Source organism: Pseudochaenichthys georgianus, chromosome 17 (genome assembly GCF_902827115.2).
Source record: "Pseudochaenichthys georgianus chromosome 17, fPseGeo1.2, whole genome shotgun sequence".
Taxonomy (NCBI): domain Eukaryota; kingdom Metazoa; phylum Chordata; class Actinopteri; order Perciformes; family Channichthyidae; genus Pseudochaenichthys; species Pseudochaenichthys georgianus.
The window spans coordinates 31761370-31774129 of NC_047519.1; the positions used below are offsets into that span (position 1 = coordinate 31761370).

Here is a 12760-nt window from a genome sequence, read left to right on the forward strand (position 1 = left end):
ATGCAGAAAAACTACGTTATTCAACAGTGAAATAAGTAATATTGCCTGAGCCCTCAAAGATGGATACACCTGATTCAAAGGCAAACAAGCATGCATCTCAGGTACATGTCCTTACAAAATATAAGTGAACACATTTGTTGTACTAGTTCAGTATGGCACAGCGTTTTTTCCAAGTGTTGAAATACCATTGCTTCTATTTACAACCTTTGTTTTCTACAGGCCAAATACATGCAGGCTAGACAGGAGAGAAATAAGCTCCTCACCCCTTCACACAAGTACATGATTGACATCCTGGCCAACGGTCTGTTCTTGAAGCCAACAGCAGTAGAGGAATTTATTTTAGATTGTTCACCTGTGAGTTATTCCATTGGTGACAACTTTTTTTTCCCATAGATAATACTAGGTATGTCACACCATACATAAAGTAGTTGATACCAATACCAGCGGTGTCTCTCCTTGACTTATAAGAGAAGTTTACATTTCGTAGATGTTTTTATTTACGACGAAATAAAAAGTGTGTTTTTGGTTTAATGTCCTTATTGCCTATTTAACTCAGCCATTTCATTAAAAGTTTAAAATAATTTAATTTTTTTGTCTTGCTAAATAGCTGGATGATTTTGATGATTTCTTCGCCAAAGGAGGTCGTAAGGCCATTTCCTTTGTGTATCAAATGTCGGAAGTTCCAGGAATAGGTAGGCATAATTGTATTGCATAGTTGATTGTATTTGTCCCTGTACTTAAATATTACATTTTAGTACAGAATCTTTATAAATTGTCCAGATTAATTTGAGATTTTAATCAAAAAAACATTTGACCATTTAATTTCAGAGTGTGGACGCTCATATACTGGCACTACCAAAAAGGGAAAAATATTGAGGCTGTTTTTAGCCAATCTGTCTCAGACATGCCTGACAGGTATTTGCTGCTCTTTCACACGGACCAGAGTGGACATTCCTGTGAATTCAGAAAACATACGTGAGGTAACGTCTGTTTTGTGTAAAGTAGTGTTTTTCTGGATATTGTTTGTGTGTAAAATATAAAGCTTTAATTTTTACACTGCAAATCAGTAAGATTAGCAACCCCAGTTCAGTTATTTTAATTGCCTTTTTTTCCCTTTTGGATTTTGTGAAGAGATGGAAATTAGCTATTAGCTATAATCTGGCATATTGCATCTCTTCTCTTTGCTGAGATTAATGTTTTTGTATGCATGGTCCTTCTATAAATAAAATAAATGGAGGATATTATCTTCATGCTTTGTAGGAGATCTTCTTTTCAATGGTCGATGCCAGAGAGGGCCTTCTAAAAGGAACAAGAAATACCTTCAATTTTCTGTTACCAGCTCTCGATGCGGGACAAAACTGGGGTGTCTTAGATAAATCAAGACATGGTGAAAAAATTAAAAGTAACTTCAAGTACTCCATGAAGTTTTGCCTTAGCTCTTTAGATGGTAAGTTGTTATTTGATTTAAGTTGGCATTTGCACTTTTTTTTAAGTCTTCAAGTTTTGATTATAATACATTATAAGCAGCAACACCACACCACACCAACAGTCTTTACCATATTGTTTCGCCAGTCATATTTAATTTCTTTAGAATGGTCAATCTTTATCTGTTAGCCATTATATCGGTGTAACCCAATAATGGTGGTGAATTTGATGATCTTGTACTTTTTTGCTTGTTTGTACCTTAGACATCCAGATGAGCAATGAGAGTATTGTTCATCTTTATAAAGTCACTGACATTGACTTCTCTAAGTTGGTCTCCGTTGAAGACATGAAGGTTGCAGCTGCTAACTTTGACATGGTGCATCGACTGGAAGAAATTCTCATGCAATGGTATAAGCAAATCGAGAAGGTAAATTTATTTACAATCTTTAAAAATAAATCCTTTACCACTTACCCAGTATCAAGCATCAGTTAACTGCCAAAGCATATTACTCACAAAATTAATCTTATTGTACATGAATTACTGCGTGTGGAAAATACTCATAATAATAATAATTATAATTATTCTCTATATCCATCCTCGTCAGGTCCTGATTGAAACTGATCAGTTAAGGAAAGGGGTTGATTCTGCAGGCCCGTTGAGTGAGTTAGAACACTGGAAAAAAATGTCTTTAAGGTTCAACTCCATCATCAATCACATCAAGGGTCCAGAGTGTAAGGCGGTGGTGATGGTGCTCCATATCAGCCACTCCAAGACTATGAAGGTATGGACGCTTAAGTGTAGAAAGTCAACATACTAATACAGAGTTATTGTGTATATATTTTTCAATCTTTTTTAAGACATGTCTTATGTGTTTTTAATTAAACCTGAGAACATCACTTTAAGTGAAAAGAGTTTTTATTTGAAACAAGAATCGGTAGGCGTAAATTGCATCTTTAACTTGTCTTTTTGAAGGATTACATTGTATATCAACTTTTTGAACTATATAGATGTGGCGGGAGCTGGATGCCAGGATAACAGATCGCGTAAATGAGGCAAAGGACAATGTCAAATATCTTAACACACTGGAGAAAATCTGTCAACCTCTTTACAATAGTGACCCGGTAGGAGCATTCATTTATAATACATGTCTAAGCAACGTTTGTATTTGTACTTTTTGTATGCTACAATGTACTCATTGTATCTGCACTAAGATGTAGGGGTATATTGCTGGCACAATGTGCCAATGGTTGTTAAAACACTGCATATCAAATGTATTACTTCTTTGTAGAGTGTTGACATTCTACAGGGAGGACTTATTACACCATACGTATTAGAGTGACATAATGACATAAATCGGCATAAAACATATTAAACATTGATGATCACCTTTCACATTACCCATGATATCAATCCTTATTATTTTTTTGACAATAACACACTTAAAACAGTTGACATGTAATTCAATGTTTATTGAACAAGCCAACAATCTCCGGCAGTGGCTCAGTCAGTAGGGGCTTGGACTGGGACCTGTAGGGTCGCCAGTTCAAGCACCCTTAATTTCGTTACACTGTGCTTGCATTTTGTAATGACAATAAAGTAATCTAATTTAAGTGCGACAGATCGTACTAGTCACCTTTCTACTTCTCTTAGAGCCAATGGATTTTTTGGTAATATCAAAAATGTTACAACTTTAACTGGAACTTTAAGAATGTCACATATGAAGGTGATTCGGTACCTAGTAGTTTAATAATATTTGAATTATGTGTGATTTCAGGTCACCATGTTGAAAAGCGTGCCGAACGTCATCAATGCTATTCAAATGATTTACGATGTTTCATTGTACTACAATACCAGAGAAAAGATATCGGCACTGTTCGTAAAAGTAAGTGTTTTGTTTTTAGTCGCAGAACATTTAAGTTGTTTTCAGAAAATGTAAGCGTCCAATTTACTTTTTGTTTCTCAAAAAAAACTTCCAGGTTACAAATCAGATGGTTACAGCCTGCAGATCATATATTACTGACAACGGCAAATGTCTAATATGGGACCAAGATGCTGAGGAAATGGTCAAGAAAATGCAGGTGATAATGACACCTACCGCTTTATGGATCATTTTGTGGTGTCATGTAACTTGTGTTAAAATCAGCATGCCACTTTATTTATGCATCTTCTATTTTTGGCAGGACTGCATCCGCCTATTTCAGGAGTATCAGTCATGCTTCCAGAAAGCAAAGAAAAAAAATATGGAAAGTCCTGGAAAGAAGCCCTTTGATGTTTCAGAGAGTCAGATTTTTGGCAAGTTTGAGGGCTTCTGCAAGCAGCTTGAAAAGGTGCGGTCCATGCTCACTTTTTAAATTTGAATCCCACTCTAATCACAAGGTCTCGCAAAGTAACCAAGCATTCTTTATTGTAGATCACACAAATAATTACACTGTTCAAGATGTTTGAACCCCTTGGGAAATCAAATATTGAGGGCATTGAGATTCTGGCCAGACAATTCCACACTGTGTCCATGAACATGAAGAGGAAGCAGTATGACATGTTGACTCCAAGGACCATTGAATTTGAGTCGGATTTCACGAAGTTCATCGCTCAAATTGGCCACATTGAGGTATATTTATATCCTTTTGTGTACAGTTTGTAATGTAGGTAGCTTCCTTTCTTTAAGTTCATTAAGTATTGTTCCAAATATACAATAGATGGTTTATTTATATTTCGGCTATCCCTTTCTGCAGCATCAGCTTCGGGCATTTATGAGTTCCTGTTTCTTGAACAAATTCTCATCTCAGCAAGCTCTGGTCCTAATACAGCGGTTAGTATATAAATATAATATAAACATTGTTCTGTCTTTTTTTTTTTTAAACTGGATGATTTGGCTTTCTAATCCTAACATTTTAATGCGGTGTTTAATGATTCTTGTTATTTGTAGTTTTCAGAGGCTGAATATTCCCTGTCTTGACTCTGAAATCTCCAACCTGTTGGCTCGTATTCTTCAGCACTATTTCTCAGAAGTAGAGTTTGCGAAAAAGGTATCCCATTTCCATGCTTCAGTCGACACAGAGAATAATATATAAATGTCAAATTAAAACTTTGACGTTTTTGATTAAATTAACATGTACATTTTCTCTGCAGCTCTATGAAAAACAGAGAGATGACCCACCATTAGCTAGAAACATGCCTCCAGTGGCTGGAAGGATTGGTTGGGTCAAGCATCTCTACCAAATAATAGAGGAACCCATCACATACATAAAAGTATGGCTTAATTTCTCTCTGAAAAACAACTTTAAATAATGAGTTATCTCCTGAATTGTTTTAATGTTGAAATCACCTTTTGCCATTAACAGAACAACTCTGACATCCTGTCCAGCCCTGAGGGACAAGATGTGGTGAAAATGTACAACCAAACTGCAGCTGCATTTCTAGAGTTTGAGTCTGTTTACCACAGAGCATGGATGACTGAAGTGTCCAAATTGGATTATAGTAAGTTACCTGGCTATGACTTGTTATGTTGATACCCTAGATTGCAACACAATAGAGTGCCACAGTGATGCGTCCTAAAACTAGGACATAAATCTATCGATTAGATTTATGATTCGAAAATTATAAAAGTAGGGTAGACATGTGGAGATTATCCGGCTGAACAAAACGTGATCTGTCTCTTCAATGTGTGTCAACCACAGACCTTATTTCAAGCTATTTTACAAAAGCCTATGGAGAAATTGCATTGGTTTTTGTCGAAGGAACCGGAAGGTAAAATGCTAACTTACTTCCGGGTTTTAGGACGCGTCACTGTGGCACTCTCCTTGAACCTTGAATTATTTTCAAATGCCTTCTCCCCCATTCCTCCTTATTACAGTCTTGAATATTACTCTGCTGGTTCGTCACGCAAAGACTGGAAAATTAGTTGTCAACTTCGACCCTAAAGTCACCGAGGTCATACGGGAGGCTAACTGTTTGATGAAGATGGGAATGGAGGTTCCGAAGCAGGCTTTGAATCTTTTAAAGTTGGAAAGCAAACTCAACTCCGACCACCTCCGACTGCAGGTAAATTATAACGACATTTAAAACATTTTAACAGATGGACTGGAAGCTTTATTAAAAATTACTTTTTTGTGTGTTTTTTTTTTTCTATAGACCATTTTGACAGATTATGAGGCGACCATTCAGAGCATTCCTGCAGAGTTAGTCAACCTGATGACTTCAAAAATAAAACATGTAAGCAGTTTGTAAACACAGTTAATTTTTTAAGTAGAACATTTACCTTAATACAAAATAAATCGAATTGGTAAAGAGAGACTTGTATCAAATATAATGTTATGATAAATTAAACATAAATACTTCAACTTCTATGTTCCACAGGTCAGTGCAAACAAACCCTTTCAGTGCTTCTTGCTAAGTTCTTTATCCACTAAAACACTAGTGCGTTATGTGAGCAATTGTATAAAAAGTCAAATGTAAAGCTTGCTACAGGCAATATTCATAGGTGTGGAACTAGCTTTATCACATTTTTATTATCACGTCATTTGTGCCTTAAAAAGTTACTGTTGTGTTATTTATAGAACGCTTTCACAGTTTCTAATTATTTACCTGTTCTGTTTTGGTGAAATGCAAGGTGGAATCTGTGCTTCGCCACGGCTCGGTGATGCTCACCTGGTCGTCCTTTCTCCTGGACAAGTTCTTCGAAAATGTGGACGCTGCTTTGTTTGAGCTTAAACATCTCGTAAAGAATGTATGTTGCTGAAGAAACGCTCTTACCAAATGTTAGCTATCTTTATTTGTCACATATGGATAGCATTGCAATCGCCGGTCAGCAACCCTTTTCACACTTCTACCCCCCAGGTATTCATGAAGCTGCTATTGCTTTAGAGGAATATTTCCATATGTTTCCTTTCCTGTTTTCCAGGTGCAGGATGTCTGTAAGATACACATTGATGATGTCCTTAGAGACATCTCAGAGACTGTGATGATAGAGCTCCCTGAAGACCATGCATCTTCAGTGCAGCACTTGATGGACCTCAATGAGGTATTTATTCATCTTCAAAATTATTACATGAATATTGAATTTCCTTATTTTTCGCTGAATATTGTTATAATAATGTTGAGTTCAACATGTATTTCTGCTGCCCTATGTGGCCTTAACAAAGGTTTAGTTTTTTATCTGCAATACATAGAGGGGTGAAGTCCCGCCCATCTATTTCCGACTCATGGGACCTCATTTCGGAAAAATAATGTATTGAAGTCAATGGGGAGAGAAAACATATCTTTCGATCCTGTTTGAATTGTGCCATGAATTACACATATGATGTTTGTGAATCTTAAAAAATAATTTCCACGTCAAAAAAGTCACAGTTTGTCGTACAACTGTTGAAATATAAGACTGAAAAATACGCAGCTAGAAAGACTACAAATCCCAGAGTCCCGGTCCCGCATGTTGGCTCTTACGGAACCGACTAACTCCCCTTTTGTGTATGTACAGCTCTCAACATGCCCAGACAGTGATTTTCACCTCTTTTAATGCTTTTCCCCTCATTCTGAAAGAAAGAAGTGAAATGTGGCAACGTGACGGCCTTCTTGGTGTGTGGTGCAAGACGGGAGATGTAGTTCATTGAGCGGTTTCACACAAAAAAAGTCTTACTTCACAGTTTTACGGCAAAACGTATTATTTTTGACCTGCAAAATTATCTTTTAAATTGACAAACATCATATGTGAAATTTGTGGCACAATTCAAACGGGATCGAAAGATAATCTTTCTCTCGCCATTGACTTCAATACATACTTTTTCCAAAATAAGGTCCCATGGAGGTGCCCCGGAAAGGGAGGGACTTCACCTCTCTATTTGAATTATGTCTGGTTCATTTATTGACTCATTATATATCTGTTTTTAGAATCATTCTAAGGAGTGGACAAAGATATTGGACTTCAAATATAATCGTGTTAAACGAGCAGTGAAGGAGCTTGATAATGTGTTCAGGGGCATTTATGAATCAAAAAGCACAAAGAAGACTGTGGAGGAACCCGTTTCAGGTCAATTGCCTATCTCAGGTATTGAATACAGGTGGAATTAATATAAAACAATTGAAGAAACGGTCATACAGCACCTGAAATTACAATATCTTACATGTATGCATGTTTATCTCCTTTATCTAACCTTTTCAATGTAGGACGACGGACCGTGTCATTCTCAGGAGAGACTCAGAAAGCCCCTAGTGAGGATGTGGGAAGGAATTCAGAAGGTCCTGACAGAGATAGAGCAATCAAATTTGAGAAGGTTTGTTTGCTTACAAACTATAAAACATTGCTCATATAAAAACCATAAGCATAAATATGTCAATGCTTAAATAAAACATCTTAATTCCAGGAGTTTAAGAAGCTTTATGAATACTTTACTGAGAGGGTATTCGATGCACTGGTGAAAACAACCAAGCTATCTCTGAAGGCCCTGAGAAGGAGAGTGTGTGGCACTAAGTAAGTGTGTCTGTTTTATTCAGCATGTAAAAATAAAAAAGGCCAAAATCTAATAGGAATGACATGATCTCTTCCAGATCGAAATCAACAAAGTCTAAGATGGTTTCGCTAATAAATAGTGAAGTCCAGCTGATTATACCAAACGTGGTGAGTTTCTACTTCTCATTGGCAACTGATTCCACCTCACACAAGTACTGTTACTTGTTTAAAGGTGATGGACAACTTAGATCTCCTTGCCAATTGTGTTAAACAGAAAATATGTGTTCTCTGTCTGATGTTGTCATCAGGTAATGATTCCCGCTGTAGAGGAGATCCAACAGGCAATCAATCGGTTAATCGATTTGGTCTTGGAAATAAGCAAGGGCATTGCCTGGCAGCGGGAATACAGTCATGATGGCACCAAGAACAAAGGTACGTTGTTGTCAGCATGCACATGGATGAATACCTGAAAGACAGACAGAAATCACATACAGTGTATCCTTACATATAATGAATGTGGATCTGAGGCAACCAACTATTCGTCTTATTAAATTGAAACAGACGAAATGCATTAAATTGAAGTTTAGTAAGTCATATATTTGTAGGCTTTTTTTTCAAATATAGAGTGGCGAAGTCCCTCCCTTTCCGGGGGACCTCCATGAGACCTTATTTCGGAAAAATTATGTATTGAAGTCAATGGGGAGAGAAAGCGTGAAGTAAAGTGAAACCACTCAATGAACTACATCTCCCGTTTCACACCACACACCAAGACGGCTGTCACGTTGGCACATTTCACTTCTTTCTTTCAGAATGAGGCGAAAAGTATTAAAAGAGGTGACAATCACTACAAGTCTGGGCATGTTGAGAGCTGTACACACACACACAAGGGGAGTTAGTCGGTTCCGTAAGAGCCAGCATGCGGGACCGGGATTCTGGTTATAGTTGCGTATTTTTCATAGTCTTATATTTCAACAGTTTTACGACAAACTGTGATTTTTTTTTTTTTATATGGAAATCATTTTTTAAGATTGACAAACATCATATGTGTAATTCGTGGCACAATTCAAACGGATAGAGAGATAATCTTTCTTTCCCCATTGACTTCAATACATAATTTCCCCAAAATAAGGTCCCATGGGTCGGAAGTAGATGGGCGGGACTTCGCCTCTCTATAGTCAAAATACATTTAATCTTTTTTTTGTGATGTTCATACAGGCGGAGAAAAAGAAAATTTCTATCACAGAGTTGTTGAACACAAGGACATAAAAAAGGTTGTGGTCATTCTGAAATCAGCAGTCAGCACCCAAAGGAAAGAAGCACCCGGTGTTCTGAAGCAATTCAGCCCGTTCAGAGTGCTTTGGGAGGTTGACAGGAACCTCAAAGTCAAGGTTTGTACACATAACATAAGACCTTCTGGCAGAAAATATGTTTTCCAATAATGCTGATGATGATGATGAAGATGATGATGATGACCAACGACATCATGTTTATCTTAACTTTTAAAGGAATTCATGGACAGCAATCCATCCTTGATCCAGATCAAATCTGAAATCCAGCACTACGACTCAATTGAAAAAGATATTGATGATATCAAACCCATCATTGTTTTGGGGTCGACTGAATTGTCAACAGGTACGGTAGCAGGAATAATGTACAGCATCAGGGTTTCACTTGATACTTGAGAGAAAGCATTACAGTACACAGCCAGAGGATGGTCTGAAGTGTTAGAGTTTTTTACTTTTACAGTTAGAAGCAGCTATGTCTTGAGCATGATTGTCTGTATATGTAATGACCTTTTGGGAACACCACATTTTCAAAATTTAAATGTTGTAATAATATATTTCTGTTTGAAACCAAGCCGTGTACATACTTACCGACATTGCTGTCTCAGCCAACAATTTTTTTACAATAAAAAACCCCCTCTATCATAGGGAATTTGATTTAAAAAATGGATTTGATAGCAACATTTTGGTTTTGCCGTGATTTGTAGGTCGGGCCTGGTTTATGAACTGTGCTTATGTTAGAGCGAAGGGGTTGCATTTTCTGCACTGTAAATGATATCTCTTGAATGCAGCGCCATTAAGGAAGTCCTTGACAGTTGAGACCAAAGCCTGGAAGAAGCTTTTGTGCAAATACCTGAAGGAGAAGTACAAGAAGAAAATGATCGACACCAGCATCCATACTAACAAATACATTGTACAACTATCCCACCCTGTGGCTAATCTCGAAGATGTGCGCAAATCCATGGGGGCCCTGTCTAAGCTCCGGGATGCTGAAATACAAACTGATATGACATTGATTTCCATTGAGGTATGACATTTGTTGCTTATCAAATTTTTAATCTGTGTGCTCTGAAAAACGTTTGATCACGCCACGGTGGTTCAGAAATGTTGTTTTTTCCTTGATAAGTAAGAACTGCATTTTCAATGATGTGCATGTCAAATAACCATTTTATGATTATGTTATATGTTACAGGAAGCTTTTGAAATTTTGACTAAATATGAAGCAGAGGTGACCAAAAGAGAAGCAGAGGGAGTGTTCAATCTGAGGCATTTCTTCACAAAGCTTCAGTCTAAAGCTGTCAGTATTATAATTGTATTCATATATATATTTATATTTTTTGGTTTTATAATGTGTTCTTCTGAAACGTTTTGGTTCCTGTCTTTCCCAGAGATTAGTGCAAGAAGAACTTGTTCGTAAGCAGCCCATTTTCAAACAAGACCTTCTGGAGGGTGTAACTACTTTCCAAAATGATGTTGGCACTTTTTTGAACCAGTATGATACAGTAAGTCATCTGTGAATTTGTAGGAAAGATTTTTATCATTCAAAGTCAATTAATCAATTAACTGATTCAAATGGTCTTGCTTTTAGGAAGGCCCCATGGCTGATGGAATTGCTCCCCAAGAAGCCAGCTCCAGGCTTCGGATCTGTCAGGTAACACAAGAAGAGAGGCCATATATTACATATACAATTTGTAGAACACTTCATTTTTAATTGTTTTAACCTGTTAACCATTACTCCAAATAATTGAATTGTGACCTCACTATTTTTAGCCCATGAAGAAACAAAAATTGAATTAAACGAAGTAAGATGAAAGAAAATACCATCAAATGAAAACCTTGTTGTTTGTTTCTCCTCAGACTCAATTTGAAGAACTGTGGAGGGATTTCACCACGTATAACTCTGGGGAGCAACTCCTCGGCTTGCCAGTCACACAGTATGACTGCCTACAGAAGAAAAAGTTTGTACAACTCTACAAAAGCTACTTTAGCTGGAGTTCTTGGTTAAGTTGTTCATCTTGATAATATTTGAAAATGTGTTCAGACTAATTCAATCAATGATTTCCTTTTATAACTTTAGAAAAGAGCTTGACCTCCTGCACAAACTCTATGGCCTCTATGATGCAGTGATGGGTAAAATCAGCGGGTACTATGGCATTCTGTGGACAGAAGTGGATATTGAGAAGATAAATGGAGAACTTTTGGAATTTCAGAACAGGTAATCCAAGTATTATTGTTGTTTCTCCCCACCTTACTGTTGCACCCAATATGCATTATGCTTTTTATTTGTTGGGAAACAACATTGCTTATAGCAGTGTTTCTCAAAGTGTGGTCCGTGAGCGCCCCCTAGTGGTCCGTGAGTATATCTCTCAGTAGCCAACGATCTGTGAGTCTGTTGGACATAAACTCCGTAATAAATGTAGTCTACATTTTACAAGAGGTGTAAAACCTGTGAGCATTTTAAATTGCATTTGAACGAAAGGCTTATATAATCTGTAGTTGTATTTGTATTGTTGATTTAATGTGTGAACGAGGCGATACAGAGAGGTCACGTTAAGCTGTTGTTATTATTAGGCTGTACTTTGTTATATACTGTTGGAGTGGTAAGCAGGCCTATTGTTTTGGGGTATTAGGCGAGTCATGAACGAGATCGCGGATACAAGCGGCCGAGATGGGTTTGCTCTGCAGGGTGGCGGGTGTCTCCCTTAGGGATAAGGTGAGAAGTTCGGTCATCAGGGAGGGACTCGGAGTTGAGCCGCTCCTCCTTCGCGTCGAAAGGAGCCAGTTGAAGTGGTTCGGGCACCTAGTTAGGATGCCACCTGGGCGCCTCCCTAGGGAGGTGTTCCAGGCACGTCCAGCTGGGAAGAGACCAAGGGGTAGACCTAGGACCAGGTGGAGGGATTATATCTCTTCGCTGGCCTGGGAGCGCCTTGGGATCCCCCAGTCAGAGCTGGTTGATGTCGCCAGGGAAAAGAAAGTTTGGGGCTCTCTGCTGGAACTGCTACCCCCGCGACCCGACCACGGATAAGCGGGAGAAGATGGATGGATGGATGGATGGATGGTATTAGGGGAGTTAGGTGGTCCGCGTGTGTTTTTTTTATTGGTTAAGTGGTCCTTGGTATGAAAAAGTTTGAGAAACACTGGCTTATAGGTAAGCATGTGCCAATATAAAAACATGATTGTACAAAACACTGTAATGTGGCCCATTAATACAATATCATCTCTATAACTTCTGTAGAAAGTTACAATTATTAAAGTATATGTAGTGTTTAGAGTTCTAGGTGAGGCCCCGATTAATTTATTCCGGTAAATTACTCTGACCTCACTAATTGACCCGACCGAAGTTACTGAGTCTATGTAAGTTTACTGCTTGGCTCAGATCCACCAAACGTCAGCAAGATCTCACCTCTATTAACTCCCCGAAGAACCAGGTTCAATTAACTGCTGTTTCTATTCAGACAACTCTTTTTAATCTGTTTAAGCGATCCCGAAGGATTTTGGTATCAGTAAATGGGGTGTGTTCCTACCTAAACATGTGTGTGGCAGGGTGCAATCTTACCTTTGGAGCAGGAGAGGAGAGCACAGATTTTCCCTTTTATTGTCCCAATCCAA

At 37.9% G+C, this 12760-nt stretch overlaps 1 protein-coding gene across 1 annotated transcript in view; it reads left to right on the plus strand.

Annotated features, from left to right (window-relative positions):
- Window positions 1-12760, plus strand: part of LOC117462378 (dynein axonemal heavy chain 8-like) — a 46287-nt gene continuing 33527 nt past the window's right edge. Inside the window, exons 1-33 of the mRNA XM_071206222.1 lie at window positions 1-101; window positions 220-354; window positions 608-692; window positions 829-980; window positions 1261-1447; window positions 1689-1852; window positions 2031-2207; window positions 2434-2547; window positions 3201-3308; window positions 3403-3504; window positions 3607-3753; window positions 3837-4034; window positions 4159-4235; window positions 4353-4452; window positions 4556-4675; window positions 4768-4903; window positions 5280-5467; window positions 5558-5638; window positions 6036-6152; window positions 6327-6446; window positions 7310-7466; window positions 7586-7692; window positions 7783-7889; window positions 7967-8036; window positions 8177-8300; window positions 9084-9256; window positions 9374-9500; window positions 9943-10178; window positions 10344-10448; window positions 10540-10653; window positions 10740-10802; window positions 11009-11109; window positions 11229-11366. Coding sequence (XP_071062323.1) covers window positions 60-101; window positions 220-354; window positions 608-692; window positions 829-980; window positions 1261-1447; window positions 1689-1852; window positions 2031-2207; window positions 2434-2547; window positions 3201-3308; window positions 3403-3504; window positions 3607-3753; window positions 3837-4034; window positions 4159-4235; window positions 4353-4452; window positions 4556-4675; window positions 4768-4903; window positions 5280-5467; window positions 5558-5638; window positions 6036-6152; window positions 6327-6446; window positions 7310-7466; window positions 7586-7692; window positions 7783-7889; window positions 7967-8036; window positions 8177-8300; window positions 9084-9256; window positions 9374-9500; window positions 9943-10178; window positions 10344-10448; window positions 10540-10653; window positions 10740-10802; window positions 11009-11109; window positions 11229-11366 — 4172 coding nt within the window. The 5' untranslated portion in view covers window positions 1-59. The remainder of the gene's footprint in view (window positions 102-219; window positions 355-607; window positions 693-828; window positions 981-1260; window positions 1448-1688; window positions 1853-2030; window positions 2208-2433; window positions 2548-3200; window positions 3309-3402; window positions 3505-3606; window positions 3754-3836; window positions 4035-4158; window positions 4236-4352; window positions 4453-4555; window positions 4676-4767; window positions 4904-5279; window positions 5468-5557; window positions 5639-6035; window positions 6153-6326; window positions 6447-7309; window positions 7467-7585; window positions 7693-7782; window positions 7890-7966; window positions 8037-8176; window positions 8301-9083; window positions 9257-9373; window positions 9501-9942; window positions 10179-10343; window positions 10449-10539; window positions 10654-10739; window positions 10803-11008; window positions 11110-11228; window positions 11367-12760) is intronic.